This window comes from Gigantopelta aegis, chromosome 2 (genome assembly GCF_016097555.1).
Source record: "Gigantopelta aegis isolate Gae_Host chromosome 2, Gae_host_genome, whole genome shotgun sequence".
Taxonomy (NCBI): domain Eukaryota; kingdom Metazoa; phylum Mollusca; class Gastropoda; order Neomphalida; family Peltospiridae; genus Gigantopelta; species Gigantopelta aegis.
Window position 1 is genome coordinate 26963149 of NC_054700.1, and position 17519 is coordinate 26980667.

Sequence of the window (17519 nt, forward strand, 5' to 3'; positions counted from 1 at the left end):
TTGTAACACAATATGTTACAATTTTTCAATAACTTTTATGTATATTAATAAACGCTTTTGCGATTGGCCAAGTCTGTAATAATTATTAAGGCATCTCCCAGCAATGAATTAGTTTTTTGGTTTTTTTTAGGTTTGTGTAAGTATGCCAAAACATGAATTGAAGTCCGTGTGGGATACTCACCAAAGATACACACACACGCACGCACACACGCACACACACACACATACGCACACACATACACACCACACACACACACACACACACACACACAGAGACACACACACATACACATACATACACACACACACACACATATACACATACACACACACATACACCCCCCCCCCCCCCACACACACACACACACACATCCCACACACAAACACCACACACACACACACTGTACTCCAAGACGAATCAATGCCAGAATCCCTCCCGGTCAACACCCCCTCTCTTTGTGAAAACCCTTCGTCATAACGCCCCCCGGTCAACACCCCCTCTCTTTGTGAAAACCTCTCGTCATAACACACACACACACCGGTCAACACTCCTTCTCTTTGTGAAGACCCTCGGCATAACACCCCCTCCCGGTCAACACCCCCTCTCTTTGTGAAAACCCCTCGTCATAATACATACACACCCGGTCAACACCCCCTCTCTTTGTGAAAACCCCTCGTCATAACGCCTCCCGGTCAACACTCGCTATCTTTGTGAAACCCCTCGTCATAACGCCTCCCGGTCAACACCCCCTCTCTTTGTGAAAACGCGTCGTCATAACGCCTCCCAGTCAACACACCCTCTCTCTGTAAAAACCCGTCGTCATAACGCCTCCCGGTCAACACACCCTCTCTTTGTGAAAACCCTCGTCATAACGCCTCCCGGTCAACACACCCTCTCTTTGTGAAAACCCTCGTCATAACGCCTCCCGGTCAACACCCCCCTCTCTTTGTGAAAACCCCTCGTCATAACGCCTCCCGGTCAACACACCCTCTCTTTGTGAAAACCCTCGTCATAACGCCTCCCAATCAACACACCCTCTCTTTGTGAAAACCCCTCGTCATAACGCCTCCCGGTCAACACACCCTCTCTTTTTGAAAACCCCTCGTCATAACGCCTCCCGGTCAAAACCCTCTTGCCACCACCATTTTTACATCTACACAGCGACAGCGATTGCTAGGGATGTTCTAATGATTGAATATAATGGAAAATAATCGAATATAATCGAAAAAGCATCGGTTGGACTATGTGATTATCGATTATAAATACCCATAATCGATTATCGCGGAAAATTTTACTGTAATTGTCCCTACAGTTTAGATGATATTATTAATGCAATATGCGTCGGTTTGTATTTGCTTTCATTTGTGCGTAAAGAAAACAAATTTACTGTTTAGCTATTAAAGGCAAAATCAACAATGTGTAGCACATATCACGGTAAACATAATAGGAGCATATTTGGCTATTTCTCGTTCCAGCCAGTGCTCCATAACTGGTGTAACAAAGGTCGTGGTATGTACTATCTTGTCTGTGGGATGGTGCATATAAAAGATCCCTAGCTGCTAATCGAAAAGAGTAGCCCATGAAGTGGCGAGAGCGGGTTTCCTCTCTCTATATCTGTGTGGTCCTTAACCATATGTCCGACGCCATATAACCTTAAATAAAATGTGTTGAGTGCGTCGTTAAATAAAACATTTCCTTCCTTCCTTCCAATAGGAGCATAGTGCATATAATTCGAATATTTTTGAAGTTCACATTTTTCTAACCGATTGTAGTATAACCGAAAGCTAATTGGCTGGTGTACATCGATTATATAACCGATGATCGATCATGGACTTGTAACTCATTGACCAACACCAGTGATGGCTACAATTTTCCTCCGGCAGTGCCCGGTGCTTCAATGAGATCATATTACTCACTTGATTAGCTAACAAATGTTCTCTGCCGGAACGATCAAACTGGATGATAGGCGGGAGCATTCGACATCAATTTCCTCTCCGTAAACATCCTTTCTAGTCCCAAGAAATCAGCCAGCTTTATCAAGCGGAAACACAAACTTGTAGAATTGATTTCTTTAGGAAATTACCATACATCACTGGTAGTTAACAGTCGTTTTGTCAACAGGAGCTCCATTCGCTTTTATTTTGGGGTTTTTCCCTGGTTCTCTTGTTGTTAGCAGAGGGAAACAATAATGATTCATAGGCCTATTGTGCTTTTATGCGTTTGGTGATGAACAAACATTTATGTCTCAGCAGACAATTGATATAGAACGTATTAGACGGGGATGCAAAAACAAAGTATAAATAATATATAAACCATTATATTAAGATATTTTCACCGCCAAAGTTTATGTTTACAATAAAAACAAATAATAATGTTTCATAAAAACACTGGTGTAGACGGGGGAGGGGGTATGAGACCTCACAAGCTCCCCCCCCCCCCCCCCCCCCCATTTTATTGATTAAAAAACAAACATATTTTATTGACGACGACTGCAATTTTCCAGTGCAGATTAATGGGTACAAAACTATTTAGAGATGTTAAAAGAATTTGTCTTTGCTGGTTATAAAACTGATATTCAAAGAAATAATGATGAGTGTTTTCAAAATAATGTCCACAATTACATTTGGGATCCATGGTAAGTCCATGTAACGATATAGGTCTGCATTTAATGTACTACAGGCATGTCGTAATTTAGTTTCTTACACACCCGTTGGTGATAATATCATTCGTTATTTATGATAACACACAGGTTGTTAACACATGTATGGGTGTTAACAATTTTAAGACATACGATGGCTGCTCCTAGGTAATGACCAGGTCAATGCCATATATCCCAATGAAAAACAACACGAGGGAAATCGATTACCCTGTGGCGTATAGTTAACCTGACAATCGTGTCTATGACGCGTAAGTCAGCTACAAGTGCAAAAAGGTTGTAAATATCTTTTAATTGAAAAATATGTTAAAACCTGGTTTTTGAGAATGTGTAAGAAATAGAATAATACATTCATGTCCGTTAGAATTTATCTCACAACTCGTTGTTTAAAAACTTCAGATGCATATTCAAGTACTTGGACGAATATATCCTATGACCCCATAACACAACTCATATACAGTGTGGATGTACTAACACACAGTTATGTGGGTCGCCCCCAATATAATAATATATATAATAAATGAAAAACACCTACATACCACCCCACCCCCACCCACCCACCCCCGATTTCTGGGATAGATTTTAAGGGCGAAGTATTACAGTATTTGGGGCGGGACGTAGCCCAGTGGTAAAGCGCTCGCTTGATGAGCGGTTGGTTTGAGATCGACCCCCGTAGGTGGGCCCATTTGGGCTATTTCTCGGTCCAGCCAGTGCACCACGACTGGTATATTAAAGGCCGTGGTATGTGCTCTCCTGTCTGTGGAGTGGTGCATATAAAATATCCCTTGCTACTAATGGAAACATGTTGCGGCTTTCCTCTCTACGTCTATATGTCTAAATTACAAAGTGTTTGACATCCAATAGCCGGTGATTAATTAATTAATGTGCTCTAGTGTTTTCTTTAAACAAACTTGCAGTATTTATATCTATGACATATATTCTGATTTAAATGTTGTGTGTACTAGCTATAGCCACGTATACCTTTATGGTCGTATGTAGAATGTTTCATTTGTGGTTACCATCATCACCATCTTTGTTTTAACTAGCAGTATTGAGGTTATCACTAGGCGTATTATCTGTGGCCAGCTAGCACAAGAAATTCTCTTCTAAGCTACGTTTCATTAGAATAAGAATCTATACTTATAAACTTTGATAGTACAGAATAATAGTTATGTTTGCAGCAGAAGAGAAGATAATGAAGATATTCTCTAATGTTCATTAATTATTAACTAAATATTACTTAAATTAAGCATTATTATCGGTCTACATGTAATACATTGAACAACAAGGTCTTCAATATATACCTACTTCTCAGATATCTTGGACATTTTAAATTGTTATTAATATTAAATACAATATTCTGCTTTCGTAAAGGTTATGAATAAATTAAATCCACATAAAGATGCATAAAAATATTATAATCCATCTTTGGACATTAGTGGTTAAATGACAAAAGTATTAATATATATATAGGCTACCAAAAATATAAGCATAACTTTAACAGACGGATATACAGACATAGAAAGAAAGAAAAAATGAATATATAGACAAAAAGAAAGAAGCGAGGGTGTGATTAGAGTGGGTGGGTGGGTACAGTAGTTGATGATTGATTTCATTTCATTTCAACTTATTTTCGTGCTTATATCCAATTAAGGTTCAAGCACGCTGTCCTGGGCACATAACCTCAGCTGTCTGTCCAGGACAGTGGGTTAGTTGTTAGTGGTTAGTGGTTGGTGAAAGAGAAGAGGGTGTAGTGGCCTTACACCTACCCATTGAGCCCTTAAGAACTCGCTCTGGGTTGGTGCCGGTATCGGGCTGCGAACCCTGTACCTACCAGCCTGTAGTCCGATGGCTTAACCACGACACCACCGAGGCCGGTTTTATGATTTAACTGTGATCCACAAACAAAATAGATTTAGTCCGTAGTTGATCTCGTTTAAAGTTGAGACTCATGTGGATTATGGGCATCAATATGTCGATTATACAAGACGTTTATGTAAAACGAAAACCGATATGGATAAATCTGTCTCATCTAAGTATCTGATAAGGCACCTGGTGTTTGATTAAATGCCGAAAGATGTACTTTAAAATAAAATGGGAAATTGTTCAACAGAAAGGGTGAGGACGGTTGTACGAGCTTTCTTTTCCTTTTTTTTTTTTTTTTTTTTTTTTTTTTTTTTTTTTTTTTTTTTTTTAGGGTAGGCTGATTTTTGATCGAAGTAAACAAAAATGCCCGAATGTGGACAACAAACAGCAATATAGGGTTGTCAACGAATCACTACGAATTGTTATATGGATTACAACTAATATTGTCGGTAGAATGATAGAAATGTCTGGTGAAAAGGTTCAGGCCAGCTAATTTTGTTTAAATATCTCTATCGGTGTTACCTGAATTTGAGAATTTGTTCGGACCCTTATGGAGACAGAAGACAGGCTCGGCGGAAGCAAGTAGACATTGGAGGGAGGTTGGGGGCTGACTGAGATCGAGGGCGCAAAACAAAGTTTGTAGGGGGTTCGGGGTATGCTTCGCGTAAAATGTTGGAAAAAATATGTCCTGAAATGCAATTTCCTGCATTCTACAAGTAAAATTCATCTCTGCCTTGATATTTACTACAAATATTTTTTTTATTATTCAAAATTTCAGTCCCCCCCCCCAGACCCCACCCCTGCTCCGCCGTACCTGGAAAGAAGATAAATGATTTTGACTTGTCTAAAAAATTGTATTAAATACTGAGAAAAACAAGCATTCTGAGAATACCGCTGCTAAAGCAATACATGTCCCCTGTAGTGCCGAACAAATTTTCGTATCTCTTAAGTTCAAATGTGAAAAAATGGGTAAATTGCCGTGAAAGTTAAATGTAACAAGACATAATAAAGCAATACAAAAACATCTTAAGGCATTGTTAATTTTTTTTCCGAAAAGCTATATGTGTGACAGACTGACGGACAGACAGACGGACAGACGGATGGAGATAAAACCTACAGTTCCTTCCGGTTGGACCGGTAGAGGACTAAAAACAAGTGGTAAAAATAAAGCAAGTTATGAAACAACAAAATATAGATACTCAGCTTGTTAAGGGTTTTTATAATGTCAAATGCAATATCTTGGTGAAGAAAGGAAATGTTTTATTTAACGACGCACTCAACACATTTTATTCACAGTTATATGGCGTCGGACATATGGTTAAGGACCACACATATATTGAGAGAGGAAACCCGCTGTCGCCACTTCATGAACTACTCTTTTCGATTAACAGAAAGGGATCTTTTATATGCACCACCCCACAGACAGGATAGCACATACCACGGCCTTTGATATGCCAATCGTGGTGCACTGACTGGAACGAGAAATAGCCCAATGACCCCACCGACAGGGATCGATCCCATACTGACCGCGCATCAAGCGAGAGAGAGAGAGAGAGAGAGAGAGAGAGAGAGAGAGAGAGAGAGAGAGAGAGAGAGAGAGAGAGAGAGAGAGAGAGCGAGAGAGAGAGAGAGAGAGAGAGAGAGAGAGAGAGAGAGAGAGACCGATAACAACAGATATAAATAAATAAATAATTGATTATATAAATAAATAAAATAAAATATGTCATGTTAATACCTTTGTCCATCGAGGATCAAGTCAATCGTCTGCGACTGTTCCCATATAAAAATCTGCGATGATCTGCGACAGGTTATATATTGTTAGGGAACCAGGCTTTAAATGTGGCATTTGATGGGGGGTTTTCTGCTTAGTTAATGGTTGAGGTGGAGATAGGACAAAATAATGTGCGCCATAATACTCTCAAATGGGCAATAATCGTAATAATGCATTAATGCCCACAGCTAATATATCAGTAGAAGCGCTGTTCGGGTAAAAACGAAAAGCAATACCAAACCAATGCCCTATGATCACAGTTTGCGACATGCTTGAAATTTAATAGATACATTTCTACTTTTCGGTAGGAATAGCGACAGCGGAACCCCTCCTTTCTTTCCATCTGTCTCTCACTCTTTCTTTCTCTCCATTTGTATCTGTTTCTCTTTCTTTCTATACCTCTCTGTACGTCTTGATCAAGTATCAATGTAAAAAAAAAATTCAGAAAAAAAACCAAGAGCAGATATTAGTTTTGTAAAAAAAAGTATGTTTTGTTTAACGACATCACTAGAGCACATTTATATATTAATTGGATGTCAAATATTTGATAATTCTGACATATAGTCTTAGAAAGGAAACCCGCTGCTTTGTATGTGTTTTTTCATTAGTAGCAAGGGATCATTTATACACCATCTCACAGACAGGACAGCACATGCCACGGCCTTTGATATACCAGTCGTGGAGTACTGGCTGGAACCAGAAATAGACCGAACACGAGCGCTTTACCACTGGACTACGTCCCATCACCAGTTTTGTAATTCTTCTAATGGGCCAGGATTTAGGAAGAAAGGGATGATGCAGGGATCAGAGTGGTATCTCAGTTAGGCCTATTAGTATGTATTGGTGATTACTTGAACAAAATAATTCATAATATGTCGCTCATACATTAAACTCTCTACTGTCTTCCATACACTGTGTTCTAATATAAATAATCGCAAACTTGCAGCAGTAAGAACATAAATCCACTCAATCTTGCAGGAAGTTACAACTGGGGGTGGGCGGAGGGGAGGGAGACACACTATTTTATTTAATAAAAATTATTATTACACTTTTTTGTACAATAAGTTTTTTTTTTTTTTTTTTTTTTTTAAAATGGCACCCAATGTAAATACAACAATATATAACATAAATGACCGGAACTTTAAGTTTCAAAAAAGCTAGACACAATAATAATTATTTTAAGCCCGTACCTTTTTTGTTTGTTTTTGTCCTGGTTTGTTTTTTTGTTTTTTTTGTTTTTGTTTGTTTTTGTTTTTTGTTGTTGTTGTTGTTGTTGTTTTCCGAAGTTAATTGTGTTGGAACGGTTTCGTTTCTTACGGAATATACCGAGTCTCCAATATCAAACACCCAATCGTCACTACGAACGATGTCAACAACAGCTATCATTGCCTGTGCACGTGCGAGTGTTGTTAAATAATGATTATGCCTTTAACTTGTGTTGTGTGTTTATTTCTCTAGTGGATGTGATTATTGTTTGTATAGATTGCTGTCAGCTTAGTAATTTTTTGTTTTAATTACTTGCCATATGGCCATAAAAGCACCTTTCATTCCAAGACCGAGCCTTGGTAAAACAGACCAGGGCCCCGATTAATGAAGCAATCTTAGTGCTAAGATCACCTTAAATGCATTGCTACTGTATGCACTTATGGTGATCTTAGCGCTAAGATCGCTTCGTAAAACGGGGCCCAGATGTGTGGGTTCCGTAACAACATAATAATTATAACATTTTGTAATAAAACTAAAACAAGTTCCGTTTCCTTCTTTTGTGTTGTTATTAATGTTTCTATGATATGATAACATGTTTTTTAAAGTGCAATTCAAGTAAGTTGTTTTTTAACGAAATTTGGTCGCGGGCCATTCAAGAGTTGTACGGGCGAGTTAAAGTATTGCTGTGAGTGGTCCGATTGGCCAGTAAAAAAAAAATCCCAAGTGCATACCCTGCAGTACGGGCACAAAAATGCAGCATACCTTTTGCAGATCGAATATAATAAATAAAAACAACATTCTAACAATAGAGAACATGAAACTCATAAATATTAAATGATTTGGCCTTGTTGATCTGGCACGTGTGAGGTCACGTGTCTCGCACCGAATGTTAATTCATCTTCATCCATTTTAACTCACTTTCTACGAGTCAAATGAACTCGATATCGATAATTTTAAGGAATAATAACAAAAAAAACTGCTTATTAAAATCAATGGTTTTATGGGTTTGTAATGTTTTGTATTTAGATACTTACTTGTCTAAACATTATTGTCAATGAAAATGTTCCCGAACTCTGAAGAAAACGAGAAGCAGACGACAACAAATCGAATGTTGATAACGCGAACCGTCCACAAAAAAACAAATTGAACGGATTTTGAAGCATAACACAGTTAGGGACATTGGTGAAATACGCATTATTTTTTGCCTCTCGGTATATTTTGGGGATGTGGGTATTAAAAAATTATTGCCTCCCGCCCCTCCCATGCGATCAATTGCGGAACTGCCAGAAGTGAGTGAGCCAAAACCACTGAGAGAACTCGATATGTATGTGCCGATTGTATCAAAACATCAAGCCAGTTGACGGAAATACGTCGAAATCAATATGGAGGAATGTGGAAATTCCATTTCGGTGAGAGCGTGTTTGATATGTATTCGATACCTGACTATGCAATACGAGATATCACTGGTTATAGCTGTCTGTGTCTATAAGTCCATGTTCAAAAGCACGAACTCTTTATATAAAAAGATTCCTCAGATTTTGTTATTTTTGGGACCATTAGCTGGGGAATGGAAGATGGGTTTGTAACAAAAATCATGAAAAACGAATATTGTTAAATTATGATTATGATTATGATTATGATGATTATGATGATGATGATGATGATTATTATTATTATTATTATTATTGCAAATGATCATATCTGATGTACTTAGTTGAGTACACCCTTTCCCACTAATTTTTAAATTTGATGTATTTAATTGAGTACAAATTTTCCACTAAACATATATTTGACTGTGTTTACAAAAATGTGTTTCTTCTCGCGATGCGCCATTGTTCGTTTCTTTGAGATCTTATTTAAAATTTAGGTTACAGTCAAATGCAGCTTAAGTGACATAGTCACCGTTTGCGGAAGTTCATGTAGTAGAAGACATGATCATATCTGTTGATATCGAAAACACACGAATTTAATAAAACTGTAATTAGCAAAATATGTTATAACACCGCGAAAAGTGATTGGAGGCCTAACAATATCTGCAACTATTTGAAATATATCACTATGGTTTTTAAAAGTTTATTCATATAACGTATCAAACGTTACTCGAATGTTATCTAAATACTATAAATGGCAACTTATGTCAAACATAAACTGTGTTTATATACAGTGTACATGTGTCGTTTTCTAAATATACCGGCCTCGGTGGCGTCGTGGTTAGGCCATCGGTCTACAGGCTGGTAGGTACTGGGTTCGGATCCCAATCGAGACATGGGATTTTTAATCCAGATACCGACTCCATACCCTGAGTGAGTGCTACGCAAGGCTCAATGGGTAGGTGTAAACCACTTGCACCGACCAGTGATCCATAACTGGTTCAACAAAGATCATGGTTTGTGCTATCCTGCCTGTGGGAAGCGCAAATAAAAGATCCCTTGCTGCTAATCGGAAAGAGTAGCCCATGTAGTGGCGACAGCGGGTTTCCTCTCAAAATCTGTGTGGTCCTTCACCATATGTCTGACGCCATATAACCGTAAATAAAATGTGTTGAGTGCGTCGTTAAATAAAACATTTCTTTCTTTTTTCTAAATATTAATAGTAAAAGATGATCATGTATTTAACAACTGGGTTGATATTGATATATATCAAGGTCGAGTGTAATATATATATATGAAAGGTCTGGAATATACGTGACGATTCAGACTAAGTTCTAGAATATAGTGATAGGGGTATATCTGGAATATCCATGAGTCCGCTGTAGACTCAACAGGAAAGGAAACACATAGCTGTTTTACGACACCTCATCAGGTCTTTAAACACCGCTATTTTGTCTTTAAAGTATGCTTATTCCGACACTTTGATGGGAGAGAGAGAGAGAGAGAGAGAGAGAGAGAGAGAGAGAGAGAGAGAGAGAGAGAGAGAGAGAGAGAGAGAGAGAGAGAGAGAGAGAGAGAGAGAGAGAGAGAGACTCTACCCATGAGCTACACCTCAACCCTTGCTTCAGACTGGAAGTGACTGTTCCATGCAACGTAGCCCAGCGGTCTGGGATCGATCGCCGTCAGTGGGCCCATTGGGTTATTTCTCGTTCTGGGCAATGCACCACGACAGGTATATCAAAGGCCGTGGCATGTGCTATCCTGTAGCCTGTGGAATGGTGCATATAAAATATCCCTTGCTAATGATGGATGAAAATTTAGCGAGTTTCCTCTTTAAGACTATGTCAAAATCACTAAATGTTTGACATCCAATAGCCGATGATTAATAAATCAATGTGCTCTTGTGGTGTCGTTAAACAAAACAAACTAACTGTTCCATTTATTTCATTTTAACTTATTTTCGTGCTTATATCCAATTAAGGTTCAAGCACGCTGTCCTGGGCACACACCTCAGCTATCTGGGCTGTCTGTCCGAGCCAGTGGGTTAATTGTTAGTTGGTTAGTGGTTAGTGAGAAAGAAGAGGATGTAGTGGCCTTACACCTACCCACTGAGCCCTTCAGAACTCGCTTTTGATTGGAGCCGGTACCAGCCTGTAGTCCGATGGCTTAACCACTGCGCCTGGTGCGTGTAGTTGCCGCCACGTGGACGCTGATTACAAGGTTTGGTTCTCTTAGGCCTCTGTCAACCAGAATAATTGCTCCCTGTCATCCATTATTACCCGTAAATAGGTTGGTAGGTACAGACAGACCAAGATTGCGAGAATTTATTACTTGAGCAATTCTGGTATGCACGGGGGGGTGTGTGTTTTTGTTGTGTGTGTTTTTTTTTTTTTTTTTGTTTTTTTTGTTGGGGTGGTCTCAGTGACCATGTTACATAACAGTACTAAGTACTACCTAATTCAAACTTCATCTGTTTAAAAATGTTATAGTTTGGAAACGAAAAAAAAAAAAAAAAAAAAAAAAAAAAAAAAAGAAAAAGAAAAAAAAAAATGTGTGTGTGTCTATGTCTATGTGTATGTCTATGTGTATGTCTATGTATATGTGTCTATGTCTATGTCTATATATATATATATATATATATATATATATATATATATATATATATATATATACATGTATATCATATCAAATGTGACTTGATCTTGTTTCTTATTAATTTTAAGTTTAAACCAGTTTCTGTATTTATTTTAACTTGATCTTCGTGCTGCCCTTAATGTGGGAAATCCGTCTAGGATAGTGGGTTAGTGAGTGGATACCACGAAATCAAATCCCATAGACGACTATTATAGTAACATATGTGGCTAAATCTCATACCTGCAGCGTATCAATCGACATATATACCATGGATATAAATACTACCACCCCTAACCCTTAAACTGAATTTTTAAAAATAATGTTGGGGAAGCTGCTCATTTCAGAGATAACGTGTAGCGTCTATAACTACCCTTGTTCTGCACAAAATCTGTACCCCATACATGTTTCAAGCACAAGGTTACTTGACACAGTGGTACCAGATGAAATAAAATTGCATACATTTTTTTTTTTTTTGCCCAGATAAAACTTTTCTTTACAACCGACACACTCACATGTATCACCAATCACAGGACTTGTGTTATTAACTGCTCTATCAAAAGTTCGGTTCACCTCCAACTTTGACCCAGAACGGAAGTCATTTGATTTTGTACTACGTAGTGGTTAGCAGTTGGTTAACAGTGACCTTACAGCACACCAACCTTTTGTAGAGGAATCCTAATGTTAAAATCAAATTGCTGTGGCGACCTTCGACGGTTTGGTTCGAAGCTATCCCGAAATGCATGTCTCTGGATCCATGAATTACCCGGATGTACCGGAAGACGTCGTTCCAAGTTGAACGAGTTCTAGAGATTTGCATTCATGTGATTCTCTTCACTGTTAAGTGCTAATTTTACGAAACAGTTCGCAAGTCCTTTCATACTAAATGAAATGTCACTGGCAACCACGCTGAGTCCAAATGAATTGGTTTCGGTCCAAGTATTCAGCTGGAACAAACTCTTGCATCTTGTATGACATTATCTGGAGATTTTAGCAGACCCTTTTATTACTGGCGTAGCCAGCGGAGGTTGCCATGGAGATTATGCCCCCCCCCCCCTCCCCCAATTAACACCTTTTTTCCCCCAACCAAGTTTTATATTGGCATGTCGCCCCATAACACGGCTTATCTTTGAGTATCAACCCAACACCAATTGTGGGTGCGTCCCCCAATATAAACCACTGGCTGCGCCTATATCTTTTATGGCGTGCGCTACAACAGCTTGCTCTGAATGTGCACGTTAACAATTTGGTCTTGGCCTATACCTTTGATTATGAGTCTACACTGCTGTATAGAGAAGTCGGGAACCTTGGAGGTAGCAATGTGTCACATGTAGGTGATATTACAGAAACACATTGTCGTGATTCTTCATCTACATAGACTTCTTACAGTACAGCTACACAACGTTAAAACGTTGAAGTCTTTTACTATTTAAATGACGACAAGAGGTCCTAATACACCAAGGTGGGCTATGAAAGAACCAGATAAAAGCAGGCTATCATTATCGGATAATGTTGATTGCATTTTGTGAGAAGCTGTGTCGCTTCTGTATTGATAAAGAGACATGTTATCTGTCTTTCATAAAATAAGACAGTTAAATTGCATAATCGTTTTAAGTTGTGGCACTATATAATATAGAACAAAGAGAGAAACGTTTTGGCATTGGTACCAAATTCACATCGCGTGCTATACCAAGGTTTTTTTCTCACTTGAACTGTCGCCATTCTTACGTTTGTTGAAAAAGGTCTTCGTTTGCTTAATTATCATCGATTGCAAAACGAATGGGAGTTCCTCAACAGTTTATCTACATGCAGTGACATGTACGCCAAACACTTGCCATAAAATTAAAAACTCAAGCAATAAATCACGTTTCAGTTGCCAAGAATAGAATGCAAAGTTGTGGCGTCTTCAACATTACAGCTCAGCGATCATATAAATAAACTGACATTCGTTGGTTCAGTTATTATGGTTTAGGTTGAACAAACTGAATGTAGGATGCCTGTTCTGTGAGATGCATTAAGTTCATTACTTTTATTACAGTAGATATCTGTTTATTAAAAAATGAGTTTCGGTTATCATAAGGAAATAAAACAGAACTGGTCATTATGCTAAAGAACATACTACATAGTGGTAGTGACAGTGATATTGGTGGTGATAGTGGTGGTGGTAGTGGTAGTGGTAGTAGTAGTGGTAGTAGTAGTAGTAGTAGTAGTAGTAGTAGTCGTAGTCGTAGTCGTAGTCGTAGTCGTAGTAGTAGCTGGCCCATAACCAGGGGTGATCGGAAGGATCAGACGATCCACCCTACCCCACGCGGAAAAGAGAGTTCCGCCTCAAGGGGAAAAATAATGCGGAATATTCATATATAAAAGGACATGTCTCTTGTAAAGATGAAGATATTAAGAATAGCAATATTCTGTTGTGATAAAATAACATTTATAGGGTAAATCCATCTCAAATATTTAGAGTCGACCACGCACGTCGGTCTCCGATTCACTTGAAATGTGTACCAAATATTCCCAACACCCACATGGGCTCTGTATTCCAAGCAGTTTTTGAGAAATGTCATTTTGCTGAATGTCATCGTGTCCGTGCTATATTACATGCCCCTTTATGATTATTTCAGGACATAATGTACATACCACTACATACAAACAAGAAACTATTAGTTTTAGTAGTTACACTGGATACTTGGAAACAACTGAAGATTCTTTAAAATGCCATTTTATGTTACTAGCAGCCTTTGTTTTTTGACACCAAAAACAGTTTTACATTCAGTATTACACACATTTTTGGGGGTTTTTTTTGTTTCTCTGTCAAGTACACCTGGGTGCTTCGTCAGTGATAAAATTATGCATAATTAAAAAGTAAATGTCCTAAAAAGACTTCTATATGGATAATGAAACTTGGTACACATAAACTATATACCATTAGCTATAAAATGAGACAAATTTCGGGATTTTGACAATCAACCCACATTGTAGCTGTTGTCATTGAAAATATCCTCAAAACGATGTTTCTGATTTCAGAAGAATTTTGTTCCAAAATTAATCATCACACAATTGTAAAATTTAAGATTTATTTAGAAAAAAGTTCAATGTGTCTAATGAATATAAATGTTTTTAAGAATTGAATGTTATATTTTTGACGTTCATGCGATAATAAACACCAAAACCGTTTTACACACTGTATGAATGGCATGGCGCGTTAGCGTGAAGCCGTTCATACATAACTGTAAACAACGGTTTTGGTGTTTATCATCGCATGAACGGCAAAAATATAACGTTGAATTCTTATAATTCCAAATGCATTAATATTGCCATTATACAAAACTAAATTTAAAACCCCCAATCGAACTCTATTCCACAGTGATGTACAACTGTATCAATACACAGATAAGGGAATTTCTTTAGAAAGTTACATTCGTTTCTTTTCCGTAAAAATCTCAAATTCATTATAATGATTTACATAAGGTTTTATAAATTTAATTTTTTTTAATCAAACGTGGATAAAAAGTTACAAAATTTAAAATAACTGAACATCAAGTGATAAGCAAACATTTTTTTTTTTTTAAATATCAAATGATAATTAATTAAGAATTGAACGATCTATATACTTAAATGGAAGATTTGCTGTAAAGCGGTAAGAGTATGAATTTTGAACTAATTAAGAGAGCGTCCAATTATTGGGAGAGCGTCCAATTATTTAGAAGATTTATCAATTACTATATTAAAATTGCAGTTGTTAAAAGTTGAATTAGTGAAAAATGAATGTGAAGACTGACTTGAAAGGGATAAAGTGGTTTCAGTGTTACTGTGTGTGTGGATTTCAGAGGTCGCGTAATTGTGCACGAAGGCGTATGTGTTTTCGCGCGTGTAAGTTGTCGATTTGGCGTTTTTGTTAAATGTGACAGAGCTGCGCTCATGTCTCTCTTTTGATTTGTTGAGCATCAATTTCCTTTTTCTTTTTCTTTTTTCTTTTTTTGTCCTCAACAAGAGGTGATAAACTTACTGTAAAGTCTCCACCAAACCGTTCGTGTCTGTCATCCGACATTGTGATTGTCGTCTGTCACTTTGTCACTGTCCCTGACAGTGCAGACGATATTGGGATAAAAATAGAAACGATGAAATCCTCGGGGATTCCGTTGTTAACAAGTTCTGGTAATAACATTCTGTTTTTATTTGTTTACCGAAAAAGTGCAGTTTTCACGTTCATGGAAGAATGAACGTTTTTCTTTTAAATCACGTGATAGCGTTTTAACCAATCCAGACGCCTATTAACAAAACAGTAATTATAAAATGGAATTATTGTAAAATAATATGGATTTAAAAAAAATTAAGTTTTCTCTAGGCATTCAGTATGACTAATGAAAACTGCTAGTCATACATTTATAACATTTATATTTAATTCCTATAAAAATGTTAGATTTCTATCTGCATTATTTACTCGGGGAATGATGGCGGCAATTTTCGAGCTAAATTTTACACCCACTATGGTTTGCAAAATGACTATTTCTTAACAAATACAGGTACTTGGAATACATAATTAAGATTTATTAATGTAGATGACTGAGGCATATTTGGTACAAATTTCAAGTGAATCAGAAACCAAAGAACGTGGGACATTTGTTGATCTGAAATGAATTGTCCATATAGTCCGTCCCATCCTCCTAAAAAAAAGTGTTTTGTAAATAATTTTGATTTGGTCTGACGTAAGAAGAAAAGTAAAAGTATTTTGGATATAAAAAAAAAGAAAAAAAAAGAAAAAGATATACAATTTTTGTGTGCATGCAATTTAGAAAACAATCGGTCCAGAAATAAATAACTTGCAATAATTGTCATAGTTGGAAAAAGGCGTTCCTTGTGGGACGGAGTATAAATGGTTACGATGTCTGCAGTTTATTTCACGGGATGAATTTAATAAATGTTATAAACGAAACCGAAAAGCGTGATTTTAACAATCCTATGAAAAGTTTCATTTCAAGTCATTTTCGTGCTTATATATCCATTTAAGGTTCAAGCACGCTGTCCTGGACACACACCTCAGCTATCTGGGCTGTCTGTCAAGGACAGACGGTTAGTTGTTAGTGGTTAGTGAAAGAGAAGAGGGTGTAGTGGTCTTACACCTACCCATTGAATCGTTAAAACTCGCTCTGGGTGGGAGCCGGTACCGGGCTGCGAACCCAGTACCTACCAGCCTTATGTCCGATGTCTTAACCACGACACCACTGAGGCCGGTTAAAACAGAAGAGAACACGCCAAGATAACACAACAATAATAATGATGATGATGATAATGATGATGATGATGATGATGATGATGATGATGATGATAGTAGTAATAATAATAATAATAATAATAATAATAATAATATACAAAATACCTTTTATTTCTATAAAAAAAAATAGTTTTCACAAGTTTTCAAAGTGAACTGAAAGAAAAACAAAAAACAAACAAACACCCACCCACCACCAAAACAAAACAAAACATAGTAAATTGGGATAAGTGTGCAACAACACAAACAACATATTTTATCACACATACCATACTTGCTAAAAACAAACCAAATGATGAAACAAATGATAAAGTAACTGTATTAACAGGTCTATGTTTTAAAAATAAAATATATTGCTTTCCTTCTGAGACGAATGGGTACTGTTAAAGATAATACTCTACTCGCATGTAATACATGTGGGTATTAAAAGTTTGAAATAAAATGCAATATTAAATACGTTCGGGATTTTGTGTGACCTACATGTATAGTCCGTCCCATCATTTTATAAAAAAATGGGGTTGTTTTTTTTGCTATTAATTTCAGTTTTGTTTGACGTAACAAGAAAAGTAAAAGTGTTTTGGAAATAACAAAGAAACAAAAACACACAAAAAAATCCCCCCTACCCCCACCCTCACCCCCCAACTATTTCTGTGTGCATTTTAAAAATCAATCGGCTCAGAAATGAATAACTTGTAGTAAATTTCGAAGTATGAAAAAAGGCGTTCCCTGTGGGACGGACTATAGTCAAA

At 37.3% G+C, this 17519-nt stretch overlaps 1 protein-coding gene across 1 annotated transcript in view; it reads right to left on the reverse strand.

Annotated features, from left to right (window-relative positions):
• Positions 1–15549, reverse strand: part of LOC121387933 (protein amalgam-like) — a 34888-nt gene extending 19339 nt beyond the window's left edge. The window contains exon 1 of the mRNA XM_041519131.1: positions 15508–15549. Coding sequence (XP_041375065.1) covers positions 15508–15549 — 42 coding nt within the window. The remainder of the gene's footprint in view (positions 1–15507) is intronic.
• Positions 15550–17519: the final 1970 nt, after the last annotated feature.